Source organism: Sinocyclocheilus rhinocerous, unplaced genomic scaffold (assembly GCF_001515625.1).
Source record: "Sinocyclocheilus rhinocerous isolate Xijiao unplaced genomic scaffold, SAMN03320098_v1.1 scaffold263, whole genome shotgun sequence".
NCBI lineage: Eukaryota > Metazoa > Chordata > Actinopteri > Cypriniformes > Cyprinidae > Sinocyclocheilus > Sinocyclocheilus rhinocerous.
Genome location: NW_015645086.1, coordinates 932,004 through 943,587, shown reverse-complemented (window position 1 = coordinate 943,587; position 11,584 = coordinate 932,004). Strand labels below are relative to the sequence as shown.

General features: G+C 39.0%; 2 protein-coding genes across 5 annotated transcripts in view; one reads left to right on the top strand and one right to left on the bottom strand.

Annotated features, from left to right (window-relative positions):
- On the top strand, positions 1 to 4,603 carry LOC107705699 (intermediate filament protein ON3-like). Of its 4 annotated transcripts, XM_016509109.1 has the most exons (10): positions 1 to 406; positions 443 to 675; positions 1,980 to 2,188; positions 2,290 to 2,350; positions 2,460 to 2,555; positions 2,641 to 2,805; positions 2,899 to 3,024; positions 3,258 to 3,478; positions 3,578 to 3,630; positions 3,741 to 4,603. In XM_016509109.1, exons 1-10 carry the CDS (start codon positions 130 to 132, stop codon positions 3,959 to 3,961), a joined length of 1,662 nt encoding a protein of 553 aa, XP_016364595.1. In that variant the 5' UTR covers positions 1 to 129; the 3' UTR covers positions 3,962 to 4,603. The 4 variants fall into 4 exon arrangements, with proteins under 4 accessions (XP_016364595.1, XP_016364596.1, XP_016364597.1 ...); XM_016509110.1 differs by having other exon boundaries at positions 1 to 675; positions 3,578 to 3,628; positions 3,883 to 4,603; XM_016509111.1 differs by having other exon boundaries at positions 1 to 675; positions 3,578 to 3,629; positions 3,890 to 4,603.
- A 1,682-nt stretch (positions 4,604 to 6,285) lies between these two features.
- The window catches only part of LOC107705698 (mitogen-activated protein kinase 14A-like), an 18,129-nt gene continuing 12,830 nt past the window's right edge, over positions 6,286 to 11,584 (bottom strand). Inside the window, exons 2-12 of the mRNA XM_016509106.1 lie at positions 11,131 to 11,260; positions 10,361 to 10,419; positions 10,032 to 10,143; positions 9,845 to 9,874; positions 9,057 to 9,104; positions 8,743 to 8,857; positions 8,502 to 8,573; positions 8,346 to 8,425; positions 8,168 to 8,246; positions 6,783 to 6,956; positions 6,286 to 6,624 (exon numbers count right to left, since the gene is read on the bottom strand). Of these exons, the coding sequence (XP_016364592.1) occupies positions 6,563 to 6,624; positions 6,783 to 6,956; positions 8,168 to 8,246; positions 8,346 to 8,425; positions 8,502 to 8,573; positions 8,743 to 8,857; positions 9,057 to 9,104; positions 9,845 to 9,874; positions 10,032 to 10,143; positions 10,361 to 10,419; positions 11,131 to 11,260 (961 nt within the window). The 3' untranslated portion in view covers positions 6,286 to 6,562. The remainder of the gene's footprint in view (positions 6,625 to 6,782; positions 6,957 to 8,167; positions 8,247 to 8,345; positions 8,426 to 8,501; positions 8,574 to 8,742; positions 8,858 to 9,056; positions 9,105 to 9,844; positions 9,875 to 10,031; positions 10,144 to 10,360; positions 10,420 to 11,130; positions 11,261 to 11,584) is intronic.

Here is an 11,584-nt window from a genome sequence, read left to right as displayed (position 1 = left end):
TGCACTCCTTGAAGAAGGCACTCAGAGGGATTTAACTTTCCTCTTAGTGAGCTCTCCTGCTCTGGATTTCTCTTTCTCATCCTGTTCTTTCTCTGTCTGATCCTCACCCCTTCATAGACAACAGCAGCCATGACTTCGTTCAAAACCACTACCTACAGTACCAGCGGTGGAAGCATGAGCGGCGGCATGGGTGGAGGCATGAGGAAGTCCTTCTCTAGCATGTCTGCCAGTGCAGCACCCATTGGCAGCAGGGTGAGCTCTGTGTCATTCCGTCGCTCTGGCGGTGGCGGTGGTGGCGGCGGCAGCGGCTTTGGCGGAGGATCTGGAGCAAGCTTCGGCTACAGCATTGGCGGCGGTGGCGGCGGCTATGGAGGAGGTCTCGGAGGAGGTTACGGCGGTGGTGCAGGATTTGGCGGTGGTTCAGGATTCGGTGGTGGTTCAGGATTCGGCGGTGGTTCAGGATTCGGCGGTGGTTCAGGATTCGGTGGTGGTGCAGGATTCGGTCTAGGTGGAGGGTTCCCAGGTGGTATGGCACCCATCACAGCTGTCACAGTCAACCAGAGCCTCCTAGCCCCACTGAACCTAGAAATCGACCCCAACATCCAAGTTGTCCGCACCCAGGAGAAAGAGCAGATTAAGAACCTCAACAACCGCTTCGCTTCCTTCATTGACAAGGTTAGTCTTCTCTTTTCAAGCATACACAGTTGTACAACACAACAATCTCATTTTGCACCTCCAACATTTTGACTTTTCATCTGAATGTTGGGTTTTCATGCACACATTTGAAGGGCCTTCATATGAGCTGGGTTCTTCTCATTAAATATTTCATAGCCAGGAAATCCTCCTAGTGTCAGATTCCGTATAACGGTAAGCCCATAGGAGACAGGCCAGCATAGCATATGCCACATTTTGCATTATCATCACTACATTTCAGTCAAGCAGTCAAAGTCTATATCTTAGCACAGGCTTGAGTTTTTTTTTTTTCTTGTATGCAATTGTTCTCAGACAGTGAGGGTGAGTTTGGAAACCCAAGCCAGGTGAGATCCAATGACTAGGCCAATCCAAATAAGGGCATGGATCAAGTTTGCCATCTATCCCTATGGCAGCAATGCAGATATGTGTGTGTATGTGTGTGTGTAACAGATGAGCATCATCTTTAACTCTTACTCAATGCAATACCTGTCATAAAAATGGCACCAAGTCTCATAGGGGTAACTTTATGTAAGTCCTAATAATAATTTTAATTTAACCTAAATAAAACAAGTTTCCTGTTTTGATTCTCTGACACCTTTGGGGAATTCACGATGTGACCACACCTTGTAAATTTCACCCCCTTACCTAGGTGCTACGCCCATTTGTATGATTCTGGCAAGAGATATGATCAGCAATCATGTAGCTCACATAACTCTACTGATGTCATTGATGCTTTGTTCTTTTTATGTGAATCCTGCAAGTTCAAAGTCATTGTGAGATTTTGCAGGAATTTAATTGCATGGCATAAATCTGCTGGAGGGTGGGAACAGTTAGCACCTGAGAGTAAGGCGTGCCATAATATCTCTGTTAAGGCCTGCCACTTGGCACAGGTCTCCTAGGAGCCTCGCCCTTTATGCCAGGAGGGAAACATAGTTTTGGGAGCATAAATTGGAGCATGGAGAGTCTGAACATGTTGTGGTGTCACTTGAGGTTAGCATTTCATTATCTCCAAAGGGGAGTGTGCATATTAAGAGGACAGTTACTCCACGAAAAGAATATACAAGCTGTGCTGGCCAACATGGCATGGCACTAATGCTACTAAATTCCTCTAAAGGTGCCAAAGGTGTGTCACCGCAAGTCCTGATATGCAATAAGAGGCATGCTTCATAATTACTGTAAAGGACATATCTTGTGGCATGAGTAATGGCAGATCAAAGATCCTTGATGTTCTCCTTTCCTAATAAAGCAATTTATTAAAATCGTTTACTGGTTTATCTCCAATACAGGTGCGTTTCCTGGAACAGCAGAACAAAGTACTTGAGACAAAATGGAGTTTACTGCAGGACCAGACCACCACCCGCTCCAACATCGACGCCATGTTCGAGGCCTACATCGCCAACCTGCGCAGACAGCTTGACGGACTTGGTAATGAGAAGATGAAGCTAGAAGGAGAGCTGAAGAACATGCAGAACTTGGTAGAGGACTTCAAGAACAAGTAAGTAGCTGTGCAAGAGCAGGTTTATAGTCTATGGATTACACTTTGTGTGCATGGTATAATTAGCACAATATGCTAAAGCAGAAAACTTATCTTTGCAGATATGAGGATGAAATCAACAAGCGTGCCTCAGTGGAAAATGAATTTGTCCTGCTGAAGAAGGTAAAACACTTGGCTGCTGTCTTGATTCTCTAGTTATAGTTTACATTTCTTTTCATTGTACATCTGTAAAGGCCACATACTATATTGAGCTCCGTTCATGTCTTCATAGGATGTTGATGCCGCCTACATGAACAAGGTTGAGCTTGAGGCCAAGCTTGATTCTCTTCAAGATGAAATTAACTTCCTCAGGGCCATCTTTGAGGAGGTGAGTGTTTGATGAAACTATATTACCACTGAGATGCTAGTTTTCAATGTTAGGTTTATCTCAAACATTCACCTTGCAATTTTAGGAGCTGCGTGAACTCCAGGGACAGATCAAAGACACATCAGTCATTGTGGAAATGGACAACAGTCGCAGCCTGGACATGGATTCCATTGTTGCTGAGGTCCGTGCACAGTATGAGGACATCGCCAACCGCAGCCGTGCTGAGGCTGAGTCGTGGTACAAACAGAAGGTGAGAAAAGACATTCAAGCATCAAACCAACATTATTTTGAAGCAATCAACTGACTGATCCTAATCACAATGACTCTCTTTTTCACCACCTAGTTCGAGGAGATGCAGTCATCTGCCGGCAAATACGGAGATGACCTTCGCAACACCAAGCAGGAGATTGCTGAGCTCAACCGCATGATCAGCAGACTTCAGAATGAAATCGAAGCTGTCAAGGGACAAGTAAGAATTTTGTTAGTCTTTGGATGCTTTTGGATGAAGTTTAAACCTGAATTACATTTACAACCAACCAAATCCTTACTGTGTACTAAATGTACTTTCAAAGAAAAAGTTGTACTTTCAATTATGAAAATGTGCATGTTATGTTGGAAATTACGTGATCAAAAGGAGTTCCTAAGGACAGGAATAATGTAAAAGTGTTGCTGAAAACTGAAGTAGTAATGTCTTCTGCTCAGCGTGCCAACCTGGAAGCTCAGATCGCTGAGGCTGAGGAGCGTGGAGAACTGGCAGTGAAGGATGCCAAGCTCCGCATTAAGGACCTGGAAGAGGCCCTGCAAAGAGCAAAGCAGGATATGGCGCGCCAGGTGCGTGAGTACCAGGAGCTCATGAATGTCAAACTGGCCTTGGACATTGAGATCGCCACCTACAGGAAACTTCTGGAAGGCGAGGAGTGCAGGTCAGTCTCTTTGCTATTTTGAAAGTATATTTTTCTGTTAATTTAATTTTCTGTAATGTGTCTTTTATATTGACATTTATTTTCTTTTAACTTTGGCAGGATTGGTTCTGGTGGTGGCTCTGCAACCATCCACATCCAGGAGTCAAGCAGCGGTAAGCGTATTATCTTTTCCTATCATGACCGTAGACAAAAAGCATATAATTTGCTGTAAAAACTGCATTGGTGTTCAGTAAAACTAATGTCTTTGTTTGTTGGTTCACAGGTGGTGGTGGCGGCGGCTTCGGATTCGGTGGTGGTGCTGGATATGGTAGTGGTTCTGGATACGGTGGTGGCGCCGGATTCGGTGGTGGTAGTGGCTTCAGCAGTGGCAGCGGCTATGGATATGGTGGTGGCTCAGGGATGTCCATTGGTGGTGGCGGCGGCGGCGGCAGCCAAATGTCAATTTCCCGCTCTGTGGTGCAGAGCCAGAAGCGCCGCTTTTAAACCAATCATGTCCACCCAGTTCCCCACTCCCGAATATCATCTACCACCTGGGCAACTCCTATCTTTTTCACACACTTCAATGCTTCATAACTTTTTGATGTGTTTAACCCCCAAAAACCACAGTGACCCAAAGAGACTTTCATGTCAAAGTGTTATATCAGAACGGCTTTTCACGCTCACTGTGTTGTCTTTGATTTTTGTTTTTTCCTCTTGGCATCGCTCCTCATCCAGAGTACAAATTGTCCTTAAGGGGATGCACAATGAGAAAGGAGCTAATGAGACAGACAAAGCATGGAGCTCAAGTACTTCTTCAGGGTGAATAGCTCTATGTCATGACATGCAAGTATTAAACACACAAAATGAATTCTTTTTCAGCTGACTCAGAATTCTGCATCACTACAACCAGCATTGTCAATGCTTCTGCTGCATACTCATAGTGCAACAAAATCTACTCATTTGAGACTGTACTGCCCTTAAAGAGGGGTAACTGTGAGGCAAATCTCAGTTATTACCCAACTTTTACTCTTTCCTTTTCCTGATTTTGGATGATGGGCTGATGAGCTGTTCTTATGTCAAAATTGTTGTATTCATCGAGCCATGTACCACATGGAAACACCAATAAATCAGGGTTACATAAAATCATTTGTCTTCAGTTGTTATTTCTTCAGCCTTTCTTTTTTTTTTTACACAACATAGGAATTCGAAAATGCAACAAAAACTGTTTAATTTAATTATCACTGCTATAGAGATATTTGGGTCAATAACATGCAAGGGTGTCCACAATAAAGAAAAGGGGGGGGGGGTAAAGTTCTTTATGGTTTAGAAAAACTTTTAGACCAATTTCAAGAAAAGTTTACATTTAATGACCCTAAAAATGTAGTGTAAAAAGTAATAACATATTTGACTTACACCTTAAATATACGTGAGTGTACACATCTTTATCATTACTTTCAAAAGGATTTAAAAATATATTTTTATGGTTACTTTTTTTGAATGTTGCGAATTAATTCGTAAATGTCATTACATTTTTGGTTAGTCACAACACATGAGAATTACTTTAATTTGTGAAAATTATTTTTTTCTTCTAAGAAATAATAATAGAAGATCATGCCAAACTACTTAGTATAAGGTTTTCTTTTTAAAAATGTCATTCTTTTAATGTGCCATTTTTTTGCCATCTCATCCTGATAATTTTGACCCATATTTTGAATTCACACTAGCAAACATAATATCCATATGGAAGACAAATTAGCTAGCATCCATATAACATGGATCACAACAAAAAAGTACCAAAACATTCAACAAATGTACCATGGTAATACCACGGTATTCTTTTAAGTACTTTGGTTTTTGTAATTGACAAACCTGTAAGGCCAGTAATTAATACAAATAATTAAGAATAGGCATAAAATAATATTACAGTGGGAAACAAGGACATTTATCTAATATCTCACCTTCTAGATCCATGTAACCAACTATTTGAGACTGTGGGAAACAAATGTAAAAGGGTTTAAATCTGAAAAATGAAACACTCATATTGATCCACCACTGTTCTGAATATTGACTACACTGTTAGTAAGTGAAGCTGGTGAGGAAAAAGACACTCTTATTGTGACGTTCACCTCAAGACTAGAAAGGGCAACAGGTGCAACACTCAGAAAACATGAGGACAACAAAAGTACCAACTCTTCAGAGAGTTAAATAACACTGTTAAAAGTACACTACACATTAAACATTTGTTGGCTAAACAGATAAATACCCAACCACTACTTGAACGCATTCCCATAGGACCTAAAAACCACACCTGACCAGGCAGTGCCAAAATATCAGGTTACAACAGGCAAACTAAGCTTCCATTCAATGAGGATTTAGCTGGCAGGTCAGTTAGTATTACTCATACTCCTTAAAGGACAATTCTGTTGTTGTTTAAGTGGATGAACCTGATAGCAATTGTCCTGTGAGAGATACCAACCTCCGTCGAAAGCAGCTGATTGATTTATCAGAGTGAAGACCTTGCGAGCAGGTCAAATGTGCTTTTTGCTACACTGTCATCCAGCAGATCCAAAATAAATTCCTTTGCCGGTGCAGGCAGGAAACTTCAAAGCAGACTGGCATGTTTGAATGGAGATTTGAGGTAATTTTAAAGTACTAACTTTACCTACCAAATACTGCCCCCTAATGGTAAATGTAAATTTGACTGTACATCTAATTACACTCGATTGTTTGTTATAAAATACAATAAATAATAGTTAATATTAAACATCAGTATAATATAATATAGTACAATATAATATTAATTAAGAACAAAGGCATCCACAAAAAAATCTTTTATTTTTTTACACTTTTATCTTTCCTCACTTCATTATCTTAAAATACTTGAGTTCTTAAAAATTCTTTAAAAGTTGGTTTACACACTTAGACATAGTCAATATCTATTTAGTTAACATTGATAACAAAAAAGGGTGATATCTATTGAACTGTTCTTGAAAACAACAGGTTTTAAAGATGTCTTGCCAAAGGCATTTGACAAAAAAAGCAAACAATAGTTCATCAGTGTTGTAATTCTTTGGAGTGCTGTTCTCCTGATGTGAATATGAGGTATTATGTTGCAGTCACTCTGGGGTTGTCTGGGTCAAATGTCATGATCTCCATGTGGATAAGACCTGTGAGACATGAAAAGGCAGAATAGCGTTAAAAATATAAATGATGTCAAGACCAACATTAGAATTTAGAAATGTTTCCGAGCAGATTAAACAGAATGCCAGAGCGTCAAATGTTAAATAAGATAGAGCTGTATATGTGTGTATGCATATGCTCTCACTCTTCCATTCGCTGACAGCCAGATCCAGACTCTCAAAGGAATCATCATATGCAGGAGACACAGGCTCGTTTTCAGGGTCATGGAACTCAGAAAGATATGGATGCGAAAGACCGTTTTTTGCCGTAAGTCTGACCTCCGGGTCTAAAACCAGCATGCCTTCCAACAGGTCGATGGCTGTTGATGGAACACACATTACATCAAAGCTAAATTACAGTAAAAAAAAAATAAAATGCATCAGATGGGAAACCCTGTCAAGACAAACGCTATTATTGGCTTTACAAAGCCTTGTTTGAGAGTTTAGAATAGTATTAAATGCTTAAAGCTTTGTCAAGCAATAATAATAATAACAGCTATCATAGTAATATAGTAGCTAATGTACTAGTCTGCCACTAGAGGGTGACATTTCCTCATTCAAAACCAATGCAATATCACACAAATGCATTTGTGACAAGATAATTAAAGGAACAGTTCACCCAAAAATGAAAATTTGCTGAAAATGTACCCACTCTCTGGACCTCGGCAGCAAATGAGTGCCATCAGAATAAGAGTCCGAAAGGCTGATAAAAACATCACAATGGCGCCGATAGCCTCGAGGGTAGCACGCCGACATATGATGCATTTGCACTTTGGGTGTCCCGAGTTTGAGTCCCAGCTTGCGGACATTTCCCGATTCTGCTCCACCCCCGATCTCTCCCACTTGCTTCCTGTCAAAATCTACACTGTCCTATCAAATAAAGACAAAAATGCCAAAACTAAATCTTTAAAAAAAAACATTGCCATAATCCACAAGTAATCCACACGACTCCAGTCCATCAGTTAATGTCTTGTGAAGTGAAAAGCTCTGTGTTTGTAAGAAATAAATCCATCAAGTCATTTCAAATGGACTGGACTGTTTTTGCTTGTAAACGGTGCTTAATCTGTGCATATTTCTTCTTTTTTACTGGAGAAAGCAATGGTAGAGGACTTGTTTTTTAGCCTAAAGCAATGATTTGAAGTTAAAAATGTCTTAATAATGGATTTGTTTATTAAAAACATGCAGCCTTTCGCTTCACAAGATGTTAATTGATGTACTGGAGTCGTGAGGATTACTTGTGGATTATTGTGATGTTTTTATCAGCTGTTTGGACTCTCATTCTGGCGGCACCCATTCACTGCAGAGGATCCATTGGTGTGCAAGTGATGGAATGCTAAATTTCTCCAAATCTATTCTGATGAAGAAACAAAATCATCCACCTGATGACCCTAAGGGTGAGTAAATTTTCAGCAAATTTTCAATTTTGTGGGATGAACTATTCTTGTTAACCTGTTAGATAATACTTACTGAGTGCTATTAGTTTTTAAAAATATTTATGAAATTGAAGTCGATTTAGGAGTTGTGGACATACCATTAGGATCCATACCGGAAAAGACCTCTTTGAAGGCCTTTTTCTTTTGGACTGGAAGTGAGCGGACATATGATTGTGCCTGCAAACCCATCAATACAATAATGAAAAATAGACTCATAAAAAGATTCACACGTTCCTAAAACAGACAGTAAGAGTTGGTCTGATGGTATTTGCCTACATCTTTGCTTTGCATTTTCTGAACAAGCGTTGAGTTTGGTGTGCCTGTCAAGTTGAGGATCTTCTTCAGCTGGTCAATACCTTAACATGGCGTTAAAGAATAGGCACTCTTTTGGTCAACAGATATTTTTAAAAAGTGAGGAGAGAGAAAGGATACTGTCAGTGCCTGGGAAAAGCACCTCTCCTGTTATCATCTCAGCCAGGATGCAGCCAGCAGACCAAACATCAACTGAGAACAGAAGAACAGAACTGAGTGACAAAACACTAGTGGTATGTTCCAAGATACAACAAAACAGCAGAACAGAATATGACCCATCCACAAAACACACAATATAAAAAATAGTCAACCTCTTACTTTTTAAATCACCTTGTACACAACGTGTTGGGTCAAAGGTCACCTGTTTGAGTATAATGCATCCAGTTGAAAATGACTTCAGGGGCTCTGTACCAGCGAGTCACCACATAGCCTGTCATCTCAGTTTCAGTGTGTCTTGCCAGTCCAAAGTCCAGGATCTAACAAAGAGTGTAAGAAAGCACATAGTATAGGCCACATAGTAGTTAAACAAAACAAAAAAAAAAAGGACAAGAAGTGTCGAAAGGTTTCAGGAGTGAAACAAATGAACATTTGTCCGTAATATTATTTGCAATATTGTAAAAATTATTCTGCTGGTCATTCATTTTATCAACATTATATTTATCTTTGTTATGTTACCTTTAATTCACAGTTTTCATCCACTGCAAGGTTACTAGGTTTAAGATCCTGAAACAAGACATCAGTGATTACCTTAATTTCATCATGTCTATCAGCGACTGTGTTTACATGCACAGGAATATTCCAATAGGCCTATTAATCAGAATTTGGCCATATTGTGAAGTAAATACATGAAACTAACATTTATTAAAAACATTAAAAAAGACACATCATAGCCTCTATTTGTAGTAATCTCATGATTAACATTTGCATTTAATCATGCTTTTAAACTGATCAAAAGTGACAGTAAAGACATCAGTATTTATGCAGTCTAAATGCTGTTCTTTTGAACTTTCTTTTCATTAAAGAATCCCAGGGAAACACTATCAGTTTCCACAAAAAATATTAAGTAGCACAACTGTTTTCAGCATTGATAATAATCTGAAATGTTTCTTGAGCAGCAAATAAGCGAGTGATTTCTGAAGGATCGTGCGACACTGAAGGCTGGAGTAATGATGCTGATAATTTAGCTTTGCGTCTCAGGAATAAATTACATTTTAAAATATTTTCAGTTAGAAAAAAATTCGAATAATATTTAACAATATTACTGTTTTTCTGTATTTTTGATTTTATGACTTTAGGGTAAGATATTCCAAAGTTATACATTTGCGCTTTGGCCAGTGGATTGTCGCCTAATCAGTCTGTATTTTTTGAGCATAAGAGAATTCTTTCATAAACATAAAAAAAAAAAATCTTACAGAACTCAAGCATTTGAACACTAGTATATAAATAAGATTTGTTCTACATACCCGATGAATGATCCCAGCAGAATGGATATACTAAGGAAAAAAGTATCAGTTACTATTTAGATGCAATATCAATCAAAATTCAATATCATCAATAATGGTGTTCAAGGAACTTGGTGTATGACATCTATCGAAAACATTCAGAACGTAAGTTCAGTGCAAAGTTTCAATGAACAGAATGAAGGCAGACCTTGAGTCCTCGCAGTATCTGATAGAACAGGTATGTGATGACTTTGCTGGTTAACTGTTTCCTCTTCATTATGTGCCCAAGATCCTGAGCAACAAACGGCATCACCATATAGCTGGGCAAAAAACATTAGAAAATGTAAGCGTTTCAATATTGTTTTTCTATTCTGTTTACTGAAACTGAGATTTAAAAAAACTTCTGCATAGAGCACATTGTCTCAATCACACACAAATACATCCACACATATGCATGCATACACTGCATCCTTCAGCCTGTCATGACAAGCGTACAATTTTTGCACAGGAATGCATTTTGTTCATCTTGACACTCACAAAGTCTCAAATTTCTCCAGCGTGGAATCAGGGGTGAAGACATTAAGGAGGCAGATAACCTACAAGAAGAAGAATATATTTGAATTCAGGGTTGGTCTCTGCATCGCAAAGATTTGTTAGATTTGTTGATTCATTTCACAATTATTCAGTTTACGGCAAAAATGCAAGAGTGGCACATATAGAGTTTGTTAATTTTCTTATCTTTCTCGCATTTTAGGGAGTATATGGTGGTAGTCCATAGAACTTCGGGTTTAGAGTTGTCAGTGTTAGCAGACTGACTAGGCGACAGTGCCACTGGCCAAAGTGCAAAAAGTAGCTTTGGAATATCTTACCCTGAAGTCATATTTCTTTGCTGCTTCCAGCTATATGTTTATTTGCTGTTGCTTAAAAAATCATTAAAGCAAACTTTGCCCTGGAAAATTCAATGCTGCTAAAAATAATTATGAATTTGAAATGCCAGTGAGTCAGTGACTTAACTGGGCTTGGATTTGAAAAGAGGATAAATTATTGCATTAATTATTCTTGATCCTCTTGCTACTCAACCTGAAGTCCATATTAAACAAGCAGCAGCGTCAGGTCAGGTATAATGTTTACTAAGCACAGAAACCGGTTTGAGAAGATAAAGGGGGGCTTTCACAACAATAGTATCATGAAATCTTTTCTTTCTCTTTCAATTGACAGAAGGATTATGAAACGACATGCATACATAAAGCTCTGGTCTAAATGATAAATGAAAGTTAATAAATTAGAAGTCTGTCAAGAAGACTTACATTGTCGTGCTGGATATGACGGAGCAGCCGGAGCTCTCTGTAGGCACGTTTAGCATGGATCAGAGACTGGAATGGTCTGTATAGCTTTTTAATGGCCACCTTTTCCTTTGTCTTCTGGTCAATTGCAGAACTGCACACAAGTTATCATTAGAAGCCTCATCACATGTTCAGTTAACATGAAATTAGTTTCACAGATAACAGAGAGATGGCATGCAAGTCCCACTATTGTATGTCATATAGCTAAACAATCAAATCTATATTCATTATATTCATTCATTATCATTATTATACTGGAGTCGCACAATTTTGATATAAAGAAATGTTACAGAACTTATAGTTAAACTTCCCTTTTTCTGGTTAATTTTATTTTTCCCCTGGTGTTATCACATATGAGAAATTATGTATAATGTTCTTGTAAACTACGTGCATTTTACAGGTACATTCTAGAACATGC

Excerpts from the sequence above, each read along its gene's own strand:
- LOC107705699 (XM_016509108.1), top strand. The coding sequence starts at position 130 with ATGACTTCGTTCAAAACCACTACCTACAGTACCAGCGGTGGAAGCATG. Across the intron at positions 2,351-2,459 it reads AATTTGTCCTGCTGAAGAAG|GATGTTGATGCCGCCTACAT; the intron begins GTAAAACACTTG and ends ATGTCTTCATAG. Across the intron at positions 3,479-3,577 it reads CTGGAAGGCGAGGAGTGCAG|GATTGGTTCTGGTGGTGGCT; the intron begins GTCAGTCTCTTT and ends TAACTTTGGCAG.